Below are 25482 nucleotides of genomic sequence, written 5' to 3' on the forward strand. Positions count from 1 at the left end.
ATAAGAGGCCTATTTTAACAGCGAGTGTTTTGTTTTTTCCTCAAAAGTTTTACGGATAAAAGATGAACGAATAGATTTTGTCATCGGCTCTACTGCAGCCTTTATTCTACCTTTCTCTACACCTGTCTTTCCCTCTTGTCAGATTAAATTCTGTCTGATTTTTTTCTTATCAGTTCTCCTTAGTGCACCTCTATTGTAGGTAAGCGAGGTTTATTTTAGGCTAGAAGATATTTTTTTTTTTTTAAATACACTAGTGCCACCTCTCCTTCTAGACTTTTGTAAGGGGGCATTTAATTCTCTCTGCCTGTGGTTGCATGAGGGGTAGTTTGAGTCTCTTTAGGGCTAATGTTGGTGCACTGAATGTCCTTTTGGGAGCCCTGTTTTCATTCCCTGTGAATCTGTCCCTCTCTCTGTGTTTCTCTGGACATGTCATCTGCAGCCTAGCCGTCCTACTCTTCCTCCTTCTCACTCCTCTCCGAACTCTGACCTCATGCCGACCTCATATTGACCTCTGACCCACATCTTTTATCTTTTAATTTTTCGCGACTAGTCGTGCATTTTTCTTTGTTTTCGTGCTCTTGAAAACCCCCACCTCTTTAAGTGTCCGCTCTGTGACCAATACCCCTCACACGCAGACTGTGTACTCAGCACCCACTGGGAGGGGGGAGGTGACCCTCACTCTCTCTCTCGCTGTTTCTGTCTGTGACCATCACCCTATTTTTATATTCCTCTCCGTCTCTCTCCTGCTCCTTTTTTTTCTCCTCTCTTTTATATTTTCTCTGTCGTTTCCCCTCTTTTCCCATCCCTTCTTCCCCCTGACCTCCTGCCTGTCTGCATGTGCACGAGGCTGCCTTTTCATCGCTCATCTCCCCCTGTGTTTGCATGACGACACTGGGATGAGGGAGCAGGAGTGACGCTGGCTTGTTGGAGATGACGACTCAAACGCTGCATTGGCGCCTAATGCTGCTCGACCAACAGACACACACACACACATATATATATATATATATATATACATATATCTGCATGGCATGCAAACTGACGATGAACCGACAGTCTGTCTCTGTTCCTCCGCGGTGATCTGTCCCATGGGGGGTTAAAAAAGGCCTCAAACCTTTTTTTGTGAACTCTGCCTTGTGTTTGCTCTGTTCATGTATGAATGTTGTGGTTGTTTTGTATGTCACTGGTTCTACGTGTAAACTGTGTCCATCTGACGGGTAACTTTTGTGTGAAATGTATGTTTCAATGTCTTTGTGAGTGTCGTAGGAGGGCCAATTTGACATTGTTCCTCCTCTTATTGTAAATGTGCGTATTGTTTAACGTGAACTCATCAATTAGTCCGTGTGAGTGTCTCAGTGTGAGCGTCTTTATCTGTGTTTTATACGTGTTTTGTGTCTTCCATATACACGTGTGTCTGGTGTATCAGTGTCTAAGTATATTTCCTTTACATGTACTTTCATGTGAGCTTCACCGCTTTGTTTTTTTTTTTATGTCTTTGAATCAGGGGGGTCAAGCAATCGCACATTGCTCACACTTCACACTCGCCCATTCCTCTAATTTCTGTCTTTCTCTCATCTCCAAATCTTTGTTTCACCATCATTCCCTCATCTACTAACATGGAGAGAGAGGACTGACATACTCGATGAATTAACAGATTAATTAAATCAGACGCAAAGCACAATAATCGTGGCTTCAGGTCCTGAATTTTGATACACATAAACACAGATACACACCTGATCCTGCACCTCATTGCAAGAGAAATGTGTTTCCGAAACAGACTTTGTCTTGTTTATACGATATTAAAAGTACAATGACATCACATTTTCTCACAGTTAGCCTTAAGAAAGTGCAGACAAAGAGAGACAGGACGATCGAAAGGAACCTGACAAAGCAGATACTGCAGTGTCTTCTGTAAAATACGTGAATTTCATCAGCAATGGATTTAAAAAAAAACAACAACTCGGGAGTCAAATTCAGTGCTAAAAACCAAGAAGAAAATATGTATTTCTATGATTCCTAGTTTCTGCAGACAACAGACAAGAAGTCAGGAGGCTCGATGAGAAAGCAGAAAGTAGGACAAGAGGTCTCTCTGGCCGCTCGGTGTCACAAATATCTCCTGCAATCTCAGCAGTACTCGGCAGCCGCCATGACTCAAGTTACACCCGACGCTCTGCACAGTGTTCTCATCACTATACAGTGCACACATACAGTCGGCCTCTCTCGCTCTCTCGCTCTCGCTGCATGCACACACGCTCATGCAGCAGAGGAATCGCCTCCTCTCCTCTCGCTCTTATCTCCACACTGTCGCCCCGCGGTGCATCTCCTATTTCATCCTCCGTTACAGTCATAGTAGCGCTCACACTTTCCTTTACCTCCATCGCCATTCGTTTGTTGTTTTCTCACATTAGCTCTTCACCTGACGTACCAGGGTAGTTTTCAGAATAGCTCAGGTTACATGATGCAGATTCAGGATTTAAAAAGTTCACTCTTCATAGGCCTTAACTGGATTTTTCTTTCTTTTGTGCAAACTGCAGTTATTATCTCAATAAAAGGAAGAAAAAAAACAACCAATTCCTGCTGCTGTTGTGACGTTGCGCTATCATGTCAGGTCTGCCTTTACAAAAAACAATAACAAAGAGATATTGTTAGGAAGGGTGTTGCAGACAGCTGTAGGAGTGACCTGAGTCCACAGCACAACCACGTGCAGTTTTTCTATTTGATATTAATTGCACAAATTCTATGCTTGAGGCAGCCAACGTGTGCCTTTCAAAGTGAAAGAAAAATCAAGTGTACTGTTGGTGTGTTTGCAGAAATCTCAGCGATACTATAGGTTATGTGTTTATGAAGCTGTGTTACACTGACTGTACTATAATAAACATGTGTGTCAATGAGAGCGAACGTATCTGTGGGGAGTGAGTCGACGTTTATGTGAGGAGAGAATGAGATTGCCTGCGTGCATGCTATCCAGCCTGACTACAATATTAACCTGCCTGTCTTCTGAGTGGGTCTGAATGCATGCACGTCTGAGTACGACTGTCCGTGTGTGAGAGCGTGAGACGGAGAGCGCGAGAGTGTTTTTATGGCATGTGTGTGTGTGTCCCTGCCTGACAGGTGTGTGTCCCGGCCCCAGGTTGGGGGGCAGAGGCAGTAATTCCTGTCCGTCTCCCCGCAGGTGGCAGCCAGCAGAGCAGCATCAGTCACTGCCGGATCCGAACCTCAGTGTCAGTCTCTCTCAGTCCGTCTGGCTGTGTCTGTTGCTGCTGCCGCTGCTGCTCTCACCGTCAGCGCTGGCTGATCGAGCTTGACAAACCCTCTTCTAAAAGCTGCCCTTGCTCTCTTGTCTTAAGCTCCTTGCACCTTTATTCCAGCTCCTATTGTCTTGGCCCTCCCCTCTCTCCTTCCCCACTTTTCTCCCATTTGTCCCTTCAGCCTCCTCTACTCCTCCCCTAGATGCCCAGCTCCTGGGCAGGGGCACTTGCCCCCTCCCGGGCTCCCGGTGCTGTGGGGGTGAGATGGGGAGCGAGGCGGGGGGCCGGGTGTCAGTGTGCCTCTCTCTGTCTCGCTCCAGGTTATGGGCTCGCGCAGGAAGAGCTTCTCTCACCGGCATCCATGCAGTACAGCCTGCCCTCCCCGCTGGGTTCTGAGCCTTACTGGCAGGAAGTCTCCAGTCTGGACTGTGCGCCAATAGCCACCACAGAAGAAGACACCCTCATGGAGATGTCTGATGTGCAGGTGTGGCCCTCAGGCAACAGCCCCTCCCTGGTGCCTGTGGAGGACTCCTCGCTGGAGTGCAGCAATGCTGATGATTCAGAAGGTCTGCTGGGGCTGCCGTATGGAAGTCTGGGCCGGCCGGCCAGTCAGGCCAGCGCGGCCAGCGGAGGGGGTGGGGTGCTGAGTGGCTCCATTGAGCTACCCGAAGACGATTCAGAGATGGGCGTTGATTCGCTCAGCACTGCCACGCCAGCCTCGCTCGGGGGCACCATCGCTGGGATGAATCTTAACGGGCTGAACAATGGTCAGGGGTCAGAGGCAAGTTCGGAGGCATCAGCGTTCACTAGTACGACTGGTGGAGATGGAGCTGGAGGAGGAGGAAGAGGTGGAGGAGGAGGGACGGGCTCAGTGGAAGGGCTTTCTCTTGTTGCAGGACAGCAAAGGGTGTATGCTCGGCTGAGTGAGTCACCTGGCCTGAGCTGTGTTGCAGATCGGAATGGAGACAGGTGAGTCAGACCTCTGTCTGCCTCTCAGGTGACAAATACAGCAACACAGCTGAACTGTTAAACAGATCTGTGCTAACATCTCATTAACCTGGTAAACTGGAGTCTTTTTTTGACAATGTCCTGCAGAGGAAGGAAAGCTAAGGGGTTATCATAAGTTATTTTACATGCTTACTGTGGAGTGAGCATGTACGGTACCACCTCCACATTGATCCTTTCTTTCCTTCCAGGTCAGGTAATGGTGGAAATGGAAGTGGTGGAGGCTCTTTCCTTTCCTACCTGCAGGAACAGTCAGGCCCAGGATGGATCCCTGTCACTGACCCAACACAGGCCTGGGTGGGCAGTCAGCCCAAACCCAGGCAGGCTATGGACACCATGATGTCATCAGTATGTAACGCCGTTGACGGAGACCAGTCCCACGTGTCCCAGGAGGCCTTGCTCCAGCCTGTGAGGGACATGGGGCACTCGGAGATCTTACGGGGGCACTTCCGCGGTACCCAGCCGTTTGAGAAGGGTTTGGGCTTCCCACACAGGGTACCAGAGCTGAGGCCCTGGGAGGACGTGCGCCTGAAGGGCCAGGTGAGTGTGAAGCTCCTCCCATGCACAATAAAATGGATGTCTTTGACAAGTGTTTAAATAAAAACACAACACTGCATTGGTAAGTCATCCACATTTAAGGTGCGATGTGTAGGATAAGCTAACAAGCTAACAGCAGCTGGTTTCTACAGCGAACAGTAAAGTGAGCAGCAGTCGGTGGTAACTCTGGTGGTATGCTGCCCCCTACTTGTTCGGAGCAGCCTTCAGATTCTGACACATTGCACCTGTAATGATAATAATGAGGCGACGAGACTACAGCCATGCTAGCAGCTCTGTCAGGCTGTATTGAGGCCGGAGTTATTGCAGGTTTTCCTGAGGGGACGAACAACAAACGTCAAGCTCATAGCGGCACTCGAGAAAAGATCAGGTGATCATCAGCTAAACTGGTGGAACAACATCAAGAACGACATTGTCATCCCTGTAGCTATATTGCTATCACGACTAGAAACCCACTGTGATTTCTATATGTGGAATTTAAATATGAAGTAGCCTTGATTCAACCGACGTGTCGCAGGAAAAAGCTGACGTACAAAGAGAAAATACTGGACAGATCAGACATCAAGCAGAAGTCTGGTGCATTTTCTCTTCAAGGTCAGACCTTAAAGTCAGACTCAGAGCTCAAACCGGTATCAAATTATTCGCGATAGATTCTTTAAACACGCAGCCAATAAACAATCACACGCTCAAACACACGCACACCCAAACACAGATAGGCTCGGGACCCCAAGATGGGCACAAACAGCAGCATGTCCGGCCAAATATAGCAGGCATTCTCACCGTCCCGCTCGTGTTACGCGATCCTCGCCCAAGTCATTCCCACGTGTTAACTTTCTGGCACAACCCGGCCGCACCACACTGTAAAGGACGATCTCAGCTGGGAAAGTGTGTGAAAGCAGAAATAGACTGTTGCTTTTAAGAGGTTTTGTCGTATGCGGCTCATAATCCTCGTCGCTTGGTCCGGTCTCACTTTGGCTTTTGTCGCATTTGAATACTGCGTGATGCTTAATTGTGACGTACTTTTGGAGGAAGTGTTTCTGCTAAGCTGTGTGGGTGAGAATTAGTTGGTAGCTAAGGTACCTGAAGGAAGTCAGGGGTGAGGTCTGTCAGTGCTCTTATCACTCCACCCCGGAGCAGCCAGAGGTATTTAAAGCCCACCGGTCACATGGTCAGAGAGAGAGAGAGAGAGAGGTGGGAATAGAAGCCTCCCAAGGTTGCCTTTGCTTGGATTTGATGTCACTGAGGGGATACTCCTGACCCGACAGAGGGAAGGAGAAGGAATAGAGACCCGAGGAAAGGGCCCCGCTGCCCCGGCTGGTGGAGAACGGACATGAACTGAAGGACTGAACCGGTGGCAGAAGGCTGCAGCTGTTACCTTTTCTCTCAGCTGGGAGAAGCGCCGCGAGGGGAAGAAGGAGCGCGTTGTCGTTTTTTGGCTCGTTGATTTCCCGGGAGATCAGAAACGCGGGGCGATGTGGGCCCTGGTGACAGAGCTCCTCTTCAGCTTCGTGCTGCTGGCTTTCCTGGTCATCAGCTGTCAGAATGTCCTCCACATAGCCAGCGGCTCCGTGCGGTCCGTGCTCACCTACATCCACACCCAGCTGGACCGCGAGCTCGGCGAGGTGGAGGGGGTGGCTGACGAGGAGGAGAACGTCACCACCAGAGTGGTTCGCCGTAGAGTCATCCTCAAGGTACAGAGAGAGCGACAGAGCCCGGTCCAGGAGACGTTTGGAAAAAAAGGAAATAATGCAGAGTTTTATATTAAACGAGGGTGAAAGATGTGACGTGAGCGGAGAGACTGAGGACGGCGTTTAGGAGGAAAAGCTGAATACGACAAAGACTCCTGTGATTAGATTTTACCATCAAATCAATGTGCAGATGTGTCTAAGTTTATCTCCTCCTGTTATGGATCCAAATAGTTCGACACATTTGGACTCCCGGTTCTATTAAAAAGCCTTCCGGACTCTTTGGCATTTTTCTCCTACTGTATCTACGAACTCTGTCACAGTTAACACAACTGTTAACAGGTTTAATCAGGTCCACACGGACTCGACGCACCCTCGTCCTGCCTTCTCCAGCTACAGGAATGTCCTTGAGCTTATAAATAGAATAACTGCGAATTATTACGGGCTGTAGCGGCATTGTCGCGAACCTCATGATCTGTAATTACGGGCGCCACAAAAGAAACACTTTTAAAATGCCAACTGTTGCTTCCACAAACATCCCGTTGACCCCTCACCCATCTGTCGCTCATCTCCCTCCCTGTGTTTCCAATTAGCGGAGAGCTTTATGGCGCGAGTAATTACGCTGCAGCGACGGCTATTTCAACATGCCGAAACGTAATTTACCGGGTGCTAATTTCATGTCCACCAGCCTGACTTTACTTAACTTTTTCATGCTTTTGGAAGTCACGCCTTTGTCGGAGTTACAGAAATTATTTAAGGGCATGCATGTTGTTGTTTTTTCTGTCCACAGGGCGACGAGGTTGAAGACCTTCCCGGGGAGCAAGTGAGCGAGGAGCAGTTCACGGATGAACATGGAAACATCGTCACAAAAAAGGTCAGCCATCTCAACGTGGTTTTTAATGCTGCATTCTTAAACTGGGGTTAATTTATTGTTTCCTTTGTGTCAGTGTCAAAAAAAAAAAAAAACTCACCCATGATCTCACCACAGAATGATTATTAAGCTGATAATCATTACAAAGTTCATCAGCATTCATCACATGCAACATCACACCGTAGATTTGATATTTGATCCCCCCCCAAAAACGAGAGATTTCACTGTTCAAAATCATTTCTTTTACGTGTCACCAACTCTTGTCTTTTCACTGCCTTGTTCCCACCCTCTGCCTCCACCCATCACTCTCTCCCACCCTCCTGTCCTGTGTGCGTGTTGTGTTAGATTGTGCGTAAGGTTGTGCGCAGAGGGAAGGGTTCAGGTGAGGAGGGGGCTCAGGAGGTGAGCGTGGAGGGTTCTCTGCAGGACGAGCTGGAGGTTGACGCCGAGCAGTTCATTAACTACGCCATCCTGGGCCGGGACAGCAGCAAGGTGGGCTTCTGATCTGCGGGCAGCTCAACACCCCGAGGCTCCCCCTTTCTGTTACTAGCTAGGATGTGCGGGGGAGCTCTTAGAGGCGCAAAATGGACTGAATCGGATTTATGTAGTAGCCAGCTTGTGGTAGACAGGAGGGAGGGTCTCGTCCCATCGCGGTCCCTGAACTCCTTAACCTGCATGAGCTTCACTCTGATAGGAAACTGAGAACAGTTTGTGTGTTTTTTTTGTTCTCAGGATCTGAAACGTTTTGTTATTTATTGGTTCAGAGGAAAGATGGGTGCAACGTGTCGGTTGGTTAACTGTTTGACTGCTGACCTCCTGTTACATTAATCCTCCACCCAAACACGATCGCCTTCGTGTTCGTCTTCCGCATGCAAGAGGAACACCCGAGTCCACTTTGCTCCGGTCGCTTTGGGTGAAGCGCTCACAGTTCATCATTTTTTTTTTTAGTCACCGCTAAACCGCACCTACCACCTCATATGTTTGTTTTCATGCACTTTAATGACTGAATGAACTGACTGTGGCTCGTTGCAGTGACTATATTTTCTCCCCCGCCTCCTCCAATCAGTCATCTCAACGACTGACTGTGTTTTTTTTTTTTTGCCTTCATTAAAGTTTATAGACCTTCAACTGTGACTGTGTGCTGTATCACTCAAAAACCTGCGAGGCTCTCTGAAGCAGAGCTGCGTCAAATAGTATTAACAATCACGTAATGTTTTTTTTTTTTATAAAGTAGCGGAGGATTTGGGGTTTGACGCATCGAGACAATTCAAAACTTTGGGTGTTGTCTCACGTGATCAGACCTCAGCCATCCGAATATGAAGACATCGTGTGTTTGCAGATATTATTTGACGCAGATCTGCTCTGAATCCCAAAGACTGTAGATGTTTCTGATGCCCTCTTATCTTCAACTGTCTTTCCAACTGCCACCCATCACTCCTGTCCTTTGACTGTTTATACATAATTTCTTTCTTTTGTCCCCCCCCCCTCTTTCCTCTCCCTTTTACCTATTTGTCTCACTCCTCTATTACATCTCTGACATCTGTTGTTTGTCCTCATGGCACTGTTTCCTTCCTCTGTTCTTCCTTCTTCATTTTACCCTCCTCCCCTACTAACATCCCCTCGCCCTCTTGTTCCGCTCCTGTCATCCGACCTCTTCTCAATCCTCGCACCTCGTCTGCCGCCAACCCCTCCCCCGCCCTCTGATGTAGCCCGATACTGTGGATGTGAAGAAAGGTGCTCAGATAGTGAAATGTGCCACTCTGCGGAGAGTTAAGCAGTGAGGCAGACTGAGTGCCGCGTCCCCGCAGGTACGGGACCGACCCACAGTGCCTCGTCTGACCTGTGGGCTAGACCATTTAATCCAGTCTCTCTGGATTAAATGCATCTGAATGCACCTTTAATTCAGCACTAATGACATGTAATGTGATGCTGGCACAGCAAAACCACACTTGAAATCTTCAGTTTAGCAAACGGTTGAAGCAGAAATTACACATTTTTGCCCACAAAGTACAAAAATACAACTAAAGGATCATCAGGAATAAGGATTAGATCACATGTATTTGATATACAGAGTTTTAGCAGAGGTGGCAAAAGTAAAAGCACTCTTTACTCAAGGAGAAGTGTAAAAAAAGACTCTGTAAGTAAAAGTAAGAAAGTACAAGCTCTTAAAAGTACTCAAAGTATAAAAGAATCCCTATGAAGGACATTTCTGTGCAAACCTACTGAACCTCACGTCATATTTATATAATTCAACGGCAATTAAACTCAAAAGTTTGTCAAATCTGTTTGTAAATGCACCAGAAAGATAAAGTTAATTTGCTGACTTTCACTCCCAGGACGTCAAATACGACCATTCTGAGTTGGCAGAGCGTCGTAAAACAATCGATAATCAATTATTCACCTCAAACGCATCAAAACTAAAGTAAGGAGCCTGTTTTGAAAATGTAAGGAGGAGAAAGTTTAGATAGTTGTGTTAAAACGTAGAGAGTACAAGGGAAAAGTTGTCAGAAAGATAAAGTACAGTTTCCTGAAACATCTAGAAGTATTTGTACTGTTTCCCTTCTTTTGAAGCTGTTATTAGTGCAAGTAATAAGTAGTTAGAAGCCATATAATCCTGCCTGAGTTCCAGAAAAGTACATTTACAACCTTAAATAAATAAATCCAGGCCACTTGCCTTTTGGTGCAGACCCCAAATGTACTGACTCATATTTGTGAATGACAGCGATTACGTAACTAAATGTATTGTGCACAGAATAGATTTTTGTTTGTTTAAATATATCCGTTTCTGGCCTCGAAAGTTATTTCCCCACAATACGTAATTGATCTACACTCCTGTGCTCAAAATGTCCCAGTGTGAGAAATAAATGATTTTCAGGCTTTCGGTTTATTTCCTCATGCATGTTGTGACAAGCCGGAAAAAAAAGTGTCGGCACAATGTGCACTCAGCAAAACAACCGACCCAAAAAGGATCTTGTTATGCGACAGCTGTCAAGGTCAAAGCTGCTGCGAGGCCAGTTGTCCCGGCGCCGCTGTAGTGTGTGTGTGTGTTTGTATGTGTGTGTGTGTGTGTGCGCTTGACTTGCCCTTTCTAACGTAAAGGCCGTGACATTCCTGAGATTACTGATATTTCAAGCGACGCGCTGCTGAATGTTAACTCACTTTTGCCAACCGTTTTTGCCTGAACGCTTCTGCAGAACTAATGTGTTGTAGAATAAAACGAGAGAGGGACTGAGTGACGTATAAGAATCGCTTGAACGTGGACAAGTTAGCCGTTTAGGCCATTTTAAAGACATATAACTCTAAAACAGTCACATGTGCATCGACTCACCACGGCTTTGCATGTTTCTGCTTTTGTTGTTTGGAGCAAGGCGAACGTGTCGCCAATTCTAAATCGGTTTTGCTCTCCGTCTTTCCGCAGAGTTCTCCGCAGGATTCGACCCCTTCACCAAAACCATCCTACATGGACACATGACCAGCAGCAGCTGACAAGGAGGAAGAACACACACAAAAAAGGCTGACGGACAGAAACGAAGCGCAACAGACACCAACGCTATGACAACCACAGCGGATTACCGGATGAAGGATATGGATTTACTTGTAGTTTTTATTATCTATTTTTTTTTTTTTTTTTTTTTTTTTTTTAAAGAAACGTGGAAAAAAAAACATCTACTACTAGGCTAGAAAAGCATGATTTCGTATAAAACAAAAACCAAACACAGACAAAAAAAAAACAAAAAAAAAAAAAAACTAGCAACCAAAACGTGCTTCCTGTTATCTGTATCAGCATGAGTGACTGCTGCCGCATGGCCTGTCTTTAACTACAAATACTGAGGGAATACAAGGGAGGGTACGCGGGTGGGGAGGGCTGGGGAGGAGACACACTGTGCTGTGTGGGACAGGCATGCAAATGTGGGGTGTGGTCCGTTACCGGGGCCGTTTTCTGAACCGACGTTTATCAGTCAAAAAAAAAAAAAAGGGGGAGATTAAAATACTGAGAATTACATAATCTCTAGGCAACAGGTTTCCTTCCCCTCTCCCTGCCACACTCTTCCAGCCAAGAGCATCACAAACTAGTTTCCACAAACCTGTCCCAGTGCTCTCAAAGTCCAGTAAAGCTACAAATATCACCCAAGGATATCGGTGTTGTACATAATATGCACTAAAGATGCTCTACGTGACTGTGTGTTGCGTGTTGTTTATGTTCTGAGATCCCTCTGCGACGCCACTGATGCTGCTGTTTCAGGTACACAAGAGTTTCCTCCCCCTTGTTTTTTCCCGTTTTGGTTCGTTTCGGTCTGGACCTGTATATTCTTCTATATATCTTGAGATCTTTGTGGGTGCAAGAACATGCAAATGTCGTGTCGCTCTGCCTGTTTTAAACGTCGGGTTTCTGTGTGTCGGGTTGTTTGTTTCTTTGTGCTTTTCATGTGCTTTTTCGCCCCTTTTTTGTTTTTTTTTTTGCTTTTTGACATGTCAAACTGTAGAGGGAAGACATACTGTAAGTCATTTTACTGTACCGTGGGGTGTTTTCTGAGCTTCGGGAGGCAGGTTTTGCTGCAGTGAACCTGCCTCCCCGACCTTTTTTCTCAGAGTGGTTTGCCTTGTGGTGGAGGGTGACAGTGAGATATATGGTGAGTGACAGATCATCGTCCCCCCCCCCCGCCCCCACCTCTCAGTGTGCTGTATCATTGTGAGGTTATGTGTTAATCAGATGTCTGTCTGAGCCATAATCCCAATGCCAGTCTTCGCTCTCGATCTCCCCCCTTATCGCCCTACCTCCGCCCCTTCCTCACCCCCTCCAGTCGGCCTCTCAGAGTAGATGTAGCAGTCCTGCCCGCCTCCAGCAGGGGGCAGGATCCCACCTTCAGCAGCGTCTGATTGACCTCATCATGCAGTATACAGTAATACCACCACACATGAGGTGCACTTATACACCATCTCACCACCACCACCACCACCAGAAGATGTCACTTGACGAGGGTAACGTAGCCGAGATGCTGATAACAATGTAGCACTGGTCAGACTGGGCAAAAAGACGGAGCTGGAGATTTAGGAAAGCGTCGCGTCGAGGGGTCAAGGACGTGTTGAGCTCTGATGTTTGTCTCCTTGGCAGTTCTTAGGAGTGTAGCAAAGACAGTCAGTCACCAATCACTGTGATGAGAAACTGTAATACTGACCCGCAACTGTGAGCCTGACCCTTCCTGAAGCGTGTCTCTTGTTTCACTCCTTTTTTTTTCTTTTTGCCTTTTTTTTTCTTCTCGTTTTCACGGTTTACTGTCTTAACTGTAACTCAGAAGAAGCAATAACTGCTTACAAAAGGAAAGGATTGTGTGTGTGTGTGAGTGTGTGTGTGAGTGTGACAGAGAGGATTCGTTTGGGGATCATAGTCCATGTTCTTCCTCTGAGATCGGGCTTTCGATCCGTTAATCACAGCTTTAGGCTTACTCCTCACTCCGCTCAGAAATGATGTCAGCACATTAGTACATTTTTATCGCTCTGCCTCGATGGAGAAGAAAGATTTTTCTTAAGTTTGTATTCTGGCGTGACTTCACGCCGGCCATCCCATCTGTTTTGCGTTACTCATCAGGGAGTGTGGGCGTGTTGAGTCACATTTTAAACTTTGATGACATTCATATGCACCTTGGAAGAAATCCCACCGTATGTGAGTGTGTGTTTGTGTGCGTGTGACTTTAATATCACAGATTCGGTCCTGGACTTTGGGACGAGTTGTGGTAACATCACAGGAACGGTAACGGAGCAGAGGCTCTCTTACGCGTGTCATCCGAACTCACATATTTCTTAAAAGTTGATTTACCTCAATAAGCGTGCCATCTCACAGGATATCCGTTCACCTACATGTGTTTTATTTGATGTGTGGAGACACCGAATGCTTTATTATGGAAAAAAATAATGTGAGTCACAGAAACTTTAAAAAAACGTTGCAATAATCACCCATCAATAAGTGTTTGTTCAGTACGGCTTCACAGCCAGAGATGATGAATGTAAAGGTCTTTGGTATATCGTAAGTCTCGTCCTAAAGTAGTCATCTGTGTCGGCTCTGTACTTTTAGTAGATGATTTAGGGTATTCACTCTGTTGTGTCGACTCAATATCCGCTGTCGATCGTCAACAATCATGACAAACGTACGTAGAGATCATGTGAGAAGACAGACGAAGAGAGAGAGAGAGAGAGAAAAGCCTCAAAGGGGGTTTTTAGCAAATATCCTTTCATCAGATATTATTTCTATTTTATTATCTTTTTTAAGAACCACACAAAAAAAGATGGATGTCAATAAAGATTACACAGCAGTGTAACAGTGTACTACCCCTCGTGTTACAGCATACGGTTTGCTCTCTAAGGGCTCGTGATTAACGTATGCTCGGTGTTTCTGAAGCGGGGGGGGGGGGGGCCGCTTATAAATCCACTGCTGATGTCAGGGGTTGGAGCGAGGGCGGCGGGGAGGGGGATCTGATGGGAGGGGGTGGGGTGGGGTGGGGGGGGCACTTTGAAGTTAGATGGAGTTGTGGGGAAGCTTGGTGGCTCCGACGGCTACTCTTTCAAGACGACAAGCATTTTTTTCTCAACACAACCTTCCCCTGATTTCTACCCCCCCTTACCAAATATATATATATATATAACGAGACTGAGCCGATTCTAAGGCTTCCACGTGGTGACGGTGTGAACGCAGTTTTTGAACGGGAGGAAGTCCAACTGAGTGCGAGCAGAAGAGGAGGGGAGGGGAGGGGTTACGTCAGAGAGATTCAGCCCTGCACTGAGGGGGACTACTGAGATGATGCCATGCACCAAGTTCATGCAAAAATATTAACTGTTGCAAAAACTAGAGAACACATGTATATTCCTTTAGAATGGATTGACGACATTATTAACGCAATAGCATATTACTCAATACTAAGGAATGCAACTGCGCACATGCACAGAAAATGTTTTTAACATAAAAAGGCTATATATATATGGAATATATGAAAATATATATAAATATATATATTTACTTAGAATGCTATGCACCCTTACTTGTCAAATGGGATTCTAGTTATGTTATGGATGTACTTTTAGCATCATACAGCTGTAGCTACCAAGAGACTGTTGAGTTCTGGGTAATGCCTGCAACCTGGGGATAAATAGGGGTCTTGTGGGTATTTTAACCTGTTTTGTTTGCTTTTTTTATTGTTATGGAGAGTCAAACATGAATTTAAAAAGTATAAATGTAAAAGCCTTTTAATCCAATCAAATCCGAGGACATCTATTGACAATTTACTCTGTACACCAGCTCAACATTTACAAAATTAATAAAGAAATGAAATGTCTTTGTGTACAGTGTGTATGCTTTTGTGCGACGATTCACATGCACCAAACTGTCGAGGGCGTCACTCTGTGCTGAAGAGCGACGCGGTCATAGGGGCGCAGATGAAGAAACATTTTAAACTTCAGGCAGTGTAACAAGGTGAACTATGAGGTCAGCGTAGATAATTACTGCCTAAGATTCATTCCATCCCATTTATCATTTCTTGAGGCAAAATGTGTTATTTTAAAAAGTGAGCACATGCCAGCACCCACAGAGTTAATGACACCTATATCTGAACACCCAGCCTCATCCTGTGCACGCCGCTGAGCAGAAGATCATTAAATCTCATCAGACTTCCACCTCCAGCTACCAAACATAAAACATGATGGTCTCAAGCAGAGGTTCTCTGTAAACTCTAGAAAAAGAAAAAGACAAATTAGTACACCGGTGTTTACAACCAGCTTGTCTGCAAAACACGGCATGGTGTGTCCATTTTCAGAACGCAGCTCTACAAACCAGCTGCCAGTTTTTGCATGTTCTCGAGGTTAAAGGATAAGTTCACCCACAAGTCAACCTTTAATCATAATCTACTCCCTCTCCTGTTGATGGAGAGTCAGGTGGAGTTTGTAGTCTACTAAATATTCCGGGAGCTTCACAGCAAAACAGCGTTGCAGTGTTCTCCTAAAACAACTGAAGTAGATGGGGTCTTGTTATTTAAAAAAAAAAAAAAAAAAGGCTCCATAAAGCTGCATAATCCAAACGTCTGGAAGCCCCGAGGTCCAGTGTCACTGTGCGGCTGAGCTTCAAACAATGTGCTCTAACACTTTCATCTTAGCAACTAGAGTGAAGATCGCAGCTTAAAAATGGTGGAGAACATATTTTCAAATCAATTTGTGACTCGGCGCTCGAGATGAGCTGTTTCGAGCCATGTTGTGTTTTTCTCTTAGTTGTGTTTTTGTTGTCTTAAAACAAGTCCACATCTACTTCAGCGGTTTTTTAAATGATTTTTGAGTCTCATTCCCAACAAAAACCGACACTTCCTGCAATCGAACAGCGCCAGTTTTTGACAAGTTTGGAATGAGACTAAAAAAAAATCTACTTTTCTTACAAATGGCACCTTTAAGAAAACGCTGCAACACGATTTTATTGCAGACAAAACTGTAGACTACAAAACTCCACCTGGCTCTCCACTTGCATGAGAGGGAGAGATTACATTTTTGGTTGAATTTATCTGCCTATATTACATTTATGGTAGTTTCTCTTGAAGTGATGAGAATTAAACCTTTATCTTCATTAGATTACCCTTCATATTTAATTTAAATGATGCCATGGACTCTAATGTGGGTTTGCAAATAAGATGTATGGCGATGATTAAAACAGAGTTAAGTGTTGGAGCTCGTGCACATGTATACTGAGCCAGCAGGGGGCGGTACAGGCTCATGACCTCAGTCTCAGCAGTATTTCCCTGCAGCCTGTCTGACTGACTGTCTGTCTGTCCGTCTGGGCTGTTTGTGTGCATGAGAGAGTGAGTGGGAGAGCAGAGACGTGTGCTCAGGTCCTTTTAAACAAAGAACCTGGACACTCAGTGTGTGTGTGTGTGTGTTGTAATGTGACGTGTTTAGATACTACCTATCATCATTTGCACTTATGAAAAGAAGAGGTATTTATTTTTATTCATCCAGAAGTATTCACTGTGCTGAGCCAAGGCAATATCTGTAGACAGGCGCGGTGTCGTGGCTTTGTTGACTTTCTGCCCTGTTTTCATGTTATTCAGTTTAGCTAGTTTTAGTTAATTATAGTTCAGACAAGATGTCCACAGATGTCCAGAAGACCACTGCCAAGGCCATCCCGTCGACCCGGAGGGTGACCATCAGCGACTCGGCGCACATGCCCCACGACTACTCCACGACTCCCGGAGGGACCCTGTTCAGCACGACCCCCGGCGGTACGACCTGTCATTTTTCACCCTGTTAGCTTTGTCTGTGGAGGGGAGACGTGCTGTGAGCCACGGCCGTGCAGCACCCACGCTCCTCTCCGCGGTGTACAGCTGTTTAGTCAGTCAGGGCATGCCCAGGCTAACTCCATGAGGTCGGCTGCTGTCAAACACAACAAGCTGCTAGCTCGGCTTAAGCTAGCTGCTAATGCTAGATAGCAAGTGTTTGGTTGAAAAGAGGGCAGGAAACGCCGAGACTGAATCTGAAGTGATTGTGATTATGTGCATGTGGTTGGTGCACACTCACACCACAGCGTTCTCAGTGTAAGACGTGTTTGTGGTTTTTATTGTGGCTTTTATCAGCTGATCGAGAGACGTTAGCGACACCTACAGGCCGCGGCTGCTACTGATGACGCTGGTGGTGGCGTTACGTCACCCTCCACTCCAAACTGTGATTGGTGCTTTCCTGCTTGAACTAACATTTAAAATGTTTGTGGAAGGCGATTTGAATACATGTTTTATCTGCAGCACCTGAAATTATGATACACAGAAGATATAAATAATCACAGCTTACCTTCTTTTGATTGGTTCTCATCGGTCGGGTGGTGGCTGTTGTGCCTCCCTCGTGGATGCTGTAGGTTTATGCACATTTGTTACATTTTTATTTGACATGAACACAGTTGGACGCTCTCACGTTGATACTTAATGTAACATGTAACTTAAACCCCTTTTCCACTGAACAAAAATCCCATTTAAACCCGCTAGAATGAGGCTTTTGTGTGCAGTGGGTGTTTCATTTATATGGAAGCTGCTCAGTCATGTTTTGCAGCAAAAAACAAAGTTCGACTTCACAGGTATGAAAACACCTGGATCGCCAAGCTAGCGGGCTAACTTCCGGTTTAGCGCCGGGTTAAGTTTAATGGGGATAAAATAATTAAATCGTGCGGCTCTTCTAGACTTTCCAGATGTGATTCTAACAGTGAAAGGAGTCATTTCGCGGGGGTTGTGACGATCGAAAAAAACAGACCTTTTTTTTTTTTTTTACTTTATCTTCTGTTACAACTGTTTCCGGCGCATTCTTAACGTAAAACGTGACGTCAGGGACGTACAACGTTGCGCTAAGGTGAAGGAAAAGCTTGAAAATGCTTTTAAAAAGTTATTTAAAAGGTTTTTTGTTTTTTGTAGAGGTAATAATGCAGAAAAAGATGCTTGCAGTAATTTTATAATCATTACATTTGCAGTCAATTGTACTTTTCAATGCACTGATATAATTTTAGACCATAAGGTTTATTGTTAAGCTGTAAAATATTCTGCTTTTGCATATTTTTTGTCACGTGTTAGATTACCACATTAGAGGGACAATTGCAAAAAATCTTTGTATATCTGAATTTTTCACTCTCAAATATTAGTGTCAGCATCTTCCCCCCAAAATAGAGTATATAGAAAAGAACAAAAATAACTTGGCCGCCCTCTACACCTGCTTGAATCTGATGAATGAAGACTGAGCCACTGATGAGTTGGTTGAAGCAGCTGATGGTTATCGTTCTCCCTTTCTACCAAAAGGTACCAGGATCATCTACGACCGAAAGTTCCTGCTGGAGTGTCGCAGCTCTCCGGTGACCAAGACTCCTCCGAAAGGTCTGCCGGTCATTCCAGGGGTGACCAGTCCTCCCTCCGGAGACCCCACTGAGAAGACCCAAAATGGAGAGCTACTGAATAACAACAACATCCCAGCACCTGAGGGCAGCAATACTGGTATGTTCACACCTTAGAGAAACATTACAAGGTGCCCCGGAGCATTGCTTCCTCTGACCCGGATCAATATATTGATTCAGTGATTCAATAGTATTTATTCAAAGGGAAAACATAGATTCATATCACCGCCATACCTGAGATACTCCTTAATATTCCTTAAAGATTATTATAAGTTACATTGAGAATAAGACTGTTAAAAATGAATCCCAGTGTGGCCAAACATGTGGTGATAAGCTGTTTTTGTTGTTTTCTCCGAAGGTGATGACTCTCAGTTTGAAATGGACATCTAGGCAGTCCTGATGTCAGACCCACCACCACAATGCTGTGAAGAGGGGCTCCAGTTCTTTTCTCATCATCCATTCCACGATGACAGAGGTTCACCTTCAGTATCCCCGGTGTCTTAGTGTTTTCAAGTATGCCTTTATCAATCTCATCTGCCAGAACAAATCTGTTACAAACCATTTCTGTCTGCCTCGAGGCTCGAACACGATGTATTTGTGACTAAGTGTGCCTTCCTGTAGTGGCAACAAGTTTAAGATCAACACTGAGGAGTGCTTAACAACAAAGCCTCAGCCATAAGAACTGAGATGAATTAATGAAAAGAAACATCGATATGGGAAAATAATAATGAGCTGAATTTATAACCATTCCGGAAGGTTTTGTTTCCTGTCACTTCTCCTCAGATATTGCCTTGAAATGTTCAAGATGCTGTATAATTTGTCGATCTTCACCTGAAGCGTCATTGAAAGAATGTAAAACCTAATTTTGTCGATCAAATTTTGAAACAGATTTTCACACAGTTTGTAGGGTGACAAAGCATTAAAGTAAACACCGTTAAAGCAAACAGCGCTCTGGTTTTGTCGTGTATTTGACCGCGTGTATTCACCACTTTCTCCTGCTCTTTTAGTGGATTGAACTTTTACAAAAATCAAGGTAACGTCTTCATGTTCATCGGTTCACTGGTCTGAACACACATTTCTCCTGGACATCTAAAAAAACATCAGTTATATACATGATTATATGAAAAGTAAAGTTTTGATGACCAGAAGTGAGTTCTATTCAGTTCAAATGTTCTCTGATTTAGGTGAAATGCTAATACACATCTTGAAATGATAAACCCTGACTATGACGGAGCTGCTCCAGCTTTAGCACTTCCTGCGCTCCCCTGATTCAGCACAAGTCATATCAGAGAAATTCCCCTCGGAGCTCGCTGGCAGCTGATAACCTCAGTCAGCGGACTGTATAAAGAGAGGTCAATATACAACCGCACATAGCTCAGAGAAACTCCCTCCTAGTCCACTTCTGATGCCCAACTTTTGCTATGTTGATTCTGAAGTGACTTACCAGGCTGTAATGTGAGTGCACTGTATAAATATTTCCAAGTAATGGATGTTGCAGAACATCTCGGGCGCTGTTGCACTAAACTATTCAGTTTTATTTGGCAGCGGTGCTGAGCTGGTGTGTTTTCCAAACTCTCTGTTTCTTCTCATGTTCTGCACTCAGGTAGACGACAAGATTACTAAGTGCTTAAATAAAACACAAAATGGATAAGTTAAAAGACAATTGAAACAGCATAATGCACAATGCACAACAATAAGACCAATAAAATAAAATGCAGAAAAAAAGTTAAAGAAAAATCAGCATTCTTCAGAAGCACCACACCGGGGCTGATGGGAAAATAATTTAAAAAGGCTGGAATTTCATGTAGACCAAGCTTCTACCCTAAGAAATTAAAAAAGCTAATGGTACCAAGCATCCCTGAGTCTCAAACTATGTGGGAGCTGTCATGCTTTTAATTTCGGTATGTCATTTTGGAAAAAGAACCCTTAAAATGGGGGCGTTCATTAAGTGGTTTTAAAAAAGCTGTTTTATAAAAGTATATGAAGAAATTGAAAAATGATCAGAAAGATATTGTATATTATATTTATTATATATTATTACCACTGAGTTCTGTGAACCATAATAATGTCATGATGGCATTTTTTGTAAAAAGTTAGAAATTGTGTTAAAATATTAACTTTGGTAAAAATTAAAGTCACCCATATGAGAAGTACTTGAGTGAAAGTATCCGACACTCAATGTAGACTCAATCTAGAATTCAAGTAAAATTATACAAATATTTACATGTACTATATCGATATACTGTACACTCTGGGTGGACTGATTATCATATCTGATATTCAGCATTTTCCCCATGATTGAAAGGAGTATTATGTTTGTTTTTATCTGATTGCTGATAAATAAATTAATTTAAAAAATGTACTACCTGTGCTCTGAGACGGCATGTAATCTGCAAAGTAACTAAAGTAATCAAATGCATGACGTGGAGTAAAAACACAGTATTTGCTATCATTTTTCAATATGGTAGATCAGCATGACAACCATCAATACTCATATCACAATAAACTCTGAAAACATTATATTGCTGCAGCTCAGATCCGCTGACAAAAGTTTCATTTAGCTGGTAAAATACGAGTAAAATCGACCGACCACCAAACAGGAAAGTTTGTCCAGGATGGAGAAGATGTGTGAGAAGCGACACATGATTTGGAGGTGATGACATCACTCTCCTGCTACTGTGTGCCGTGTGTTGTGGAGAGTGGAGGCGCTGCGTGAGCCTCATTACAGTCATCACTGTAAAACTCATAAAAACAACAACAGATTTGATACTTTACTGTTGTTTAATTGAGCATTAAAAAGAAAAAGCACATCGTACCATTTGTGGTGGTGTCAGCCTGTTAGCTGGTTCAGAGCCTCATCAGGAGATTAAAACAGAGAGTTATCAGAGGAAGTGAGTCTGGACTTGTCTTGTGGATTGAACGGTTTCAGCCGATCAGTTCCAGCCCGCCCTGTCCGTCCTCCATGGCAGCTTCAGCATCCAGACGTTGACTCCGTCCGTCCCCTGGCATTGCTCTCTGTTTGTTTGGGGTCTAAAACTCTCTCCTTGTCACCTCTGCTTCCTGACACCAACCCCCTCCCCAGAGTAAACACATGCTACTGCTTGTGCCACCACCACCACCACCACCCAGTGCTCCATCCTTCAGTATCCTTTATGTGTCGTTCCACTCAGCCCGCCTGTTTGATCACAATCAACAAAAGAAGCCCGGCCAGGAGGGACACTGAGGGACACTAATGACCTCTGATGATGTGTGTGCTGTAATAGGACCACAGATGTGGATTGCAGGTGAGGAAGGCAAATACACTGAGATGTTAGCGAGGCACAAGTCACAGAAGACAAGTGGGATTGTGATGCAGGAGAGTATCTACGAGCAGGTTGAACCTCTGCAGAGGCTTTTTGTTTTGTTTGTGTGTATTTCATTCTGTGTAACAGCGGCTGCTGATGGAAATCCCTGCAAATGAAAAACATTACCAGTCCTAAAGTTATGCACGGAAGGAAATAACAGCCAGAGTTGTAACGATCAAAATGTTGACATTTAAATACTGCTAAATTTAGAGCACTGACATATTTTACTTTGAAAAACCATCAGTCTGAATTTATATGGTTTCCTCTTTCTGAGCTCCACTTTTAAAATGTTCAAGTTCAAACTTCAAACAATAAATGCAAATTTAATTTCAACAAAACTTTATTTCTAGTCAGCGGTGTTACCATATTGCTGTATTCACCCAAAATAATATTTTAAAAATGAAATACTGATATTGCTTTAATAATTCACATAATTTCAAACATAATCCAGCGATGATGCTTGGCCTCTGTGCATCTATTGTTTATGAGTTAATTTGGTAATTTAGTGAGATTATTTTTTACAGTTATGGTTACAGACTCTCTCCTCTTTACACTTGAATTTTAGGGTAATATATAAGTGAAAGACAGAAAAAACACAGTAAATAAAGTTAAAAATTGATTTACTTTGAGCCTTGATCGTGATAATATTGTTATCGTGAATCGAGATTGGTGATTTTAGTGTTTATAAATACCCAATAGTCAAAAAACAAAATGCATCACAATCGTGTCCAAATAAAATATTTTAATATATTTTCATACTGTATTTACAAATATACATTATAGTGTATAAATAGATAAAAACATATAACAAATTATATAATGGAGCTTTTCTGTGTCACCTAGCATCGATGAAATATATTTATTTAAGCTCATCACGTGCAGAAAAACAAAACAAAGAACTCTGAATTTAACATCTGAACATTAACAGATAAAGACACAAGAAAGACGCAGTTGAATTAAAGTTAAGTCGACGGTTGCTCTTCAGTGACAGCCGCACTCTTCAACAATCATCTCCTCGTGATGCCGCAGTGCCAGATCGTCGTTTTCAAAGTACAGCATGGAGAGCGGGCTGAGGCGCGTCGGCACGCAGGACGGGCAGGACCCTCGTTCTGGATGGTGATGTCGCAAGAGGCTCTGTAGAAGATATGAATGAGTCAGATGGAAAAACAACGTAAATCGTGTGATTGTTCGAGATTCTCGAGCGTTAAACATCAAGTTATCATCTCACCTGCATGTACGCGTGGTTGGTGGGTTGGAAGGACTCGTCCAGCGGCGTTGGACAGTCTCCCTCACAGCGGAAGGCGTTGTAGCGTTTGGGGTGGATGATCCACTCGTCCCAGCCGATGAGCTCAAAGTCCACCCACATGTCCACCCTGCGACACAGCGGCCTCTGGGGCGGCTCTGCTGCCGGTGCAGCGGTGGCTGAATCTCCATCCGTCACCCTCATCTTCTCCACCCTGTTCCTTTTGTGGCGTCTGCTGTGACTGTCGCCGCTGGCTCTGTCTCTGGTCACATACTTGGAGTTCTCCACAGTATGAATGAGGCTGTACGCTACATGGCCCTCCTGGGGCAGATTGTGTTTGGAGAAGATGATCATCATGACCCGGTTCGTGGTTGCGTGGTGTATTTTTCTTCGCTTCAGTCCTATATTCTTGAAGAGAGGCGCTCCATCATCTCCAGCGCCGCTCCCAGGCTCCATGTCAGCTTCTCCTGAGGCCTCCTGTGTTGACGCTCCATCTCCCTGGTACAGCCAGTATTTTAGCAGGGCTGTCACGTTAAAAACCTTCCAGGAGGACTTGGAGCTGCTGGGTGAAGTGACAAAGCTCCCCAGGAAAAGGTGCTCATCCTGACATGACGTGCTGTGCTGATCGCAGCCCTGCTTTCTGGAGTGATACAAATCCACAGTGGCGCGCCTCGAGCCGGAGAAAGCTGGCAGTCTGATCCGAAGTTCTGCCAGCTGGACGAGCTCGCTGGTGGAGACGGACGACATGTCGAACGTGACTGTCCACCGGTCGCCCACTTGATGACAGCCTAAGAAAAATAAGGGAGAACATTTAATCTCACATTCACACACAACACTCGGCAGTCAGCAGTCTGAGTGACTCAGGGCAAACCAGATCCCTGGACAAATGTCAAAACACTGGAGTGGGAGGGTGAACAGGACAGGATGTGTATTGAACCCCCCTGCGCAGGGACGTCTGAGGGCTAATATACACACCCTCTCACATAAAACAGAGAAAGCCTTTAAAGTCGAATAAGCATTTTGACACTTGCTGGGTTGTAAAGAGGGAGGGGCTGATGGCACAGATAACGCACCCAGCAGAGAGCTGCAGCAGCAGGACAGGAGAAACTGACACATGCTGAGCAAAACTAAACCACTTTATATCCAGGGATGTGAAAAAACAAAACAAAAAAACATGATTTGTTTACTCACCTCTGGCCATCAGACTCAGGACAGAGTCAGAACGCTGTGTTGACGGCTCGTCGCCTTGTGTCGTGACGGCGTTGACAGCTACTGAGGAGAAGGACTCAGACGTCCTGAAGGAGCGGTACAGCTGCATCATGTACAGCGGGTATCTGCTGCGATGATTCACTGACAGATTTCTCAGTGCTAAACTGGCCTCGAGGCCGGCGTGATATCTGAGCCCCTGAGTGGAGAGAGACAAAACTCCAGAGGAGCAGAAGAGGAACGTGCAGAAAACTGTCAGGACCCTAACTTCCATTTTCACTAAAAACCACAAAATCTTCTCCAGCAGTGGGGACAGAAAAAGGAAAGATCTCCTCGGTTGGTTCCTTCCTCCAGCTGGTTTCAGGCTGGAATGATGCTCTGTGCAGACGGAGCTCCAGTCAGGCCTCTTTATAGTGGACAGCTGCCCTTTGATGACCCCTGACCACTCCAGGCATCTGAACAGCCCCTCTGATCACCAGAGCACATCACAGGGCAGAAAAAAGAAAACATTTAGCCAAGGTCATTGTCCTGTCAACCCGCCGGGCCTTTCACATTCATTCAGGAGCCCGATCCTTTAGACATGGAGATATCCATTAACAAATAATACTGTTAGCGCTGCACGGCTGTTAGCTCCTTTCTGTTTAACAGTGTTTAAAAAGTAGCAAAAGTCTTATTGAAGTCAGAGTAAAGATAAAGTATTACTGGGTGCAAGTCAGAGGTAGGAAGTAACAAAGTACTTTGTTACTGCACTTCTGTACTTTGAGTGTTTATTTTTACTTTCATTCTCTACATTTTAACACAAACATCTGTTTTTCTGATCCTTACCGTTTCAAAACAGGCTCATTACCGTGGTTTTTAAAGTATTTGTGGGGAATTATCGTTTATTTTTGTTTTCCCAACATCACAACACTGATTTATGAATCTTTCTGGTGCATTTACGTACAGCTCGGACAAATCTTACCGATTCTGTTTAATAGTCTTTGAATTAATATTAATATGATGTGAGGTTCAGTTTCATCCCATGCACACAGGCTTTGTCCTCACTGCAGCAGCCCAGGGTTCAAGTCCTGGCCTGGGGCCGTTTGCTGTGTGTCACTCCCTCTCTCTCAATCTGTCCTGTCACTAAAGACATATAAAGGGCAAAAAAACCCAAATGTTTTGCACTCGGCTCAACACACACACACACAAAAAAAATCCCCATGAAAAAAAAAGTTTCAGCCAAGAAAAAATGTTTTCAGTCGGCTTCATACATGAAAAAGTACATTATACAACTGGTCACGATACATGTTAGAAAATTTATTTTTTCATGTATCGAGTTGAGTGAAATACGTTTTTTTCATGGGTGAAATTCATTTTTTCGTACAAGACAAAAAAATGTCGGGAAGTTTTTTATTATTAGTATGAACTCAGAGAAAAAAAAAAAACAGGAATGTC

General features: G+C 44.6%; 3 protein-coding genes across 21 annotated transcripts in view; 2 read left to right on the forward strand and 1 right to left on the reverse strand.

Moving 5' to 3' along the window:
* ank1a (ankyrin 1, erythrocytic a) overlaps positions 1-13636 on the forward strand; it is a 96413-nt gene extending 82777 nt beyond the window's left edge. For 10 of the 19 annotated variants that reach the window (XM_030416757.1, XM_030416760.1, XM_030416762.1 and 7 more), the window contains 6 exons: positions 3569-4217; positions 4445-4793; positions 7284-7367; positions 7710-7856; positions 9074-9172; positions 10783-13634. In XM_030416757.1, coding sequence (XP_030272617.1) covers positions 3569-4217; positions 4445-4793; positions 7284-7367; positions 7710-7856; positions 9074-9145 — 1301 coding nt within the window. In that variant the 3' untranslated portion in view covers positions 9146-9172; positions 10783-13634. Of the gene's footprint in view, positions 1-846; positions 4218-4444; positions 4794-5670; positions 6500-7283; positions 7368-7709; positions 8493-9073; positions 9173-10782 lie in introns of those variants that run through there. The other 9 variants (XM_030416758.1, XM_030416766.1, XM_030416773.1 and 6 more) reach the window with 9 other exon arrangements.
* Positions 13637-16129: 2493 nt separating this feature from the next.
* On the forward strand, positions 16130-19199 carry LOC115582440 (eukaryotic translation initiation factor 4E-binding protein 1-like). The gene is made up of 4 exons (XM_030418415.1): positions 16130-16327; positions 16442-16612; positions 18164-18355; positions 18614-19199. Exons 2-4 carry the CDS (start codon positions 16477-16479, stop codon positions 18643-18645), a joined length of 360 nt encoding a protein of 119 aa, XP_030274275.1. The 5' UTR covers positions 16130-16327; positions 16442-16476; the 3' UTR covers positions 18646-19199.
* A 3122-nt stretch (positions 19200-22321) lies between these two features.
* On the reverse strand, positions 22322-24493 carry spaw (southpaw). The gene is made up of 3 exons (XM_030416249.1): positions 24034-24493; positions 22828-23630; positions 22322-22733 (listed from the first exon to the last, which is right to left on the reverse strand). Exons 1-3 carry the CDS (start codon positions 24320-24322, stop codon positions 22581-22583), a joined length of 1245 nt encoding a protein of 414 aa, XP_030272109.1. The 5' UTR covers positions 24323-24493; the 3' UTR covers positions 22322-22580.
* Between the last annotated feature and the right edge of the window lie 989 nt (positions 24494-25482).

The sequence above is a fragment of the Sparus aurata genome, chromosome 5, assembly GCF_900880675.1.
Source record: "Sparus aurata chromosome 5, fSpaAur1.1, whole genome shotgun sequence".
Taxonomy (NCBI): domain Eukaryota; kingdom Metazoa; phylum Chordata; class Actinopteri; order Spariformes; family Sparidae; genus Sparus; species Sparus aurata.

Bases quoted from the DNA above. Each gene is read 5' to 3' on its own strand.
- LOC115582440 (XM_030418415.1), top strand. From the start codon at position 16,477: ATGTCCACAGATGTCCAGAAGACCACTGCCAAGGCCATCCCGTCGACC. The intron at 16,613-18,163 runs GTACGACCTGTC...TTCTACCAAAAG, and splicing joins GTTCAGCACGACCCCCGGCG to GTACCAGGATCATCTACGAC. The intron at 18,356-18,613 runs GTATGTTCACAC...TTTTCTCCGAAG, and splicing joins ACCTGAGGGCAGCAATACTG to GTGATGACTCTCAGTTTGAA.
- spaw (XM_030416249.1), bottom strand. From the start codon at position 24,322: ATGGAAGTTAGGGTCCTGACAGTTTTCTGCACGTTCCTCTTCTGCTCC. The intron at 23,631-24,033 runs GTGAGTAAACAA...TATTTTTCTTAG, and splicing joins CCTGAGTCTGATGGCCAGAG to GCTGTCATCAAGTGGGCGAC. The intron at 22,734-22,827 runs GTGAGATGATAA...TATCTTCTACAG, and splicing joins CCAACCACGCGTACATGCAG to AGCCTCTTGCGACATCACCA.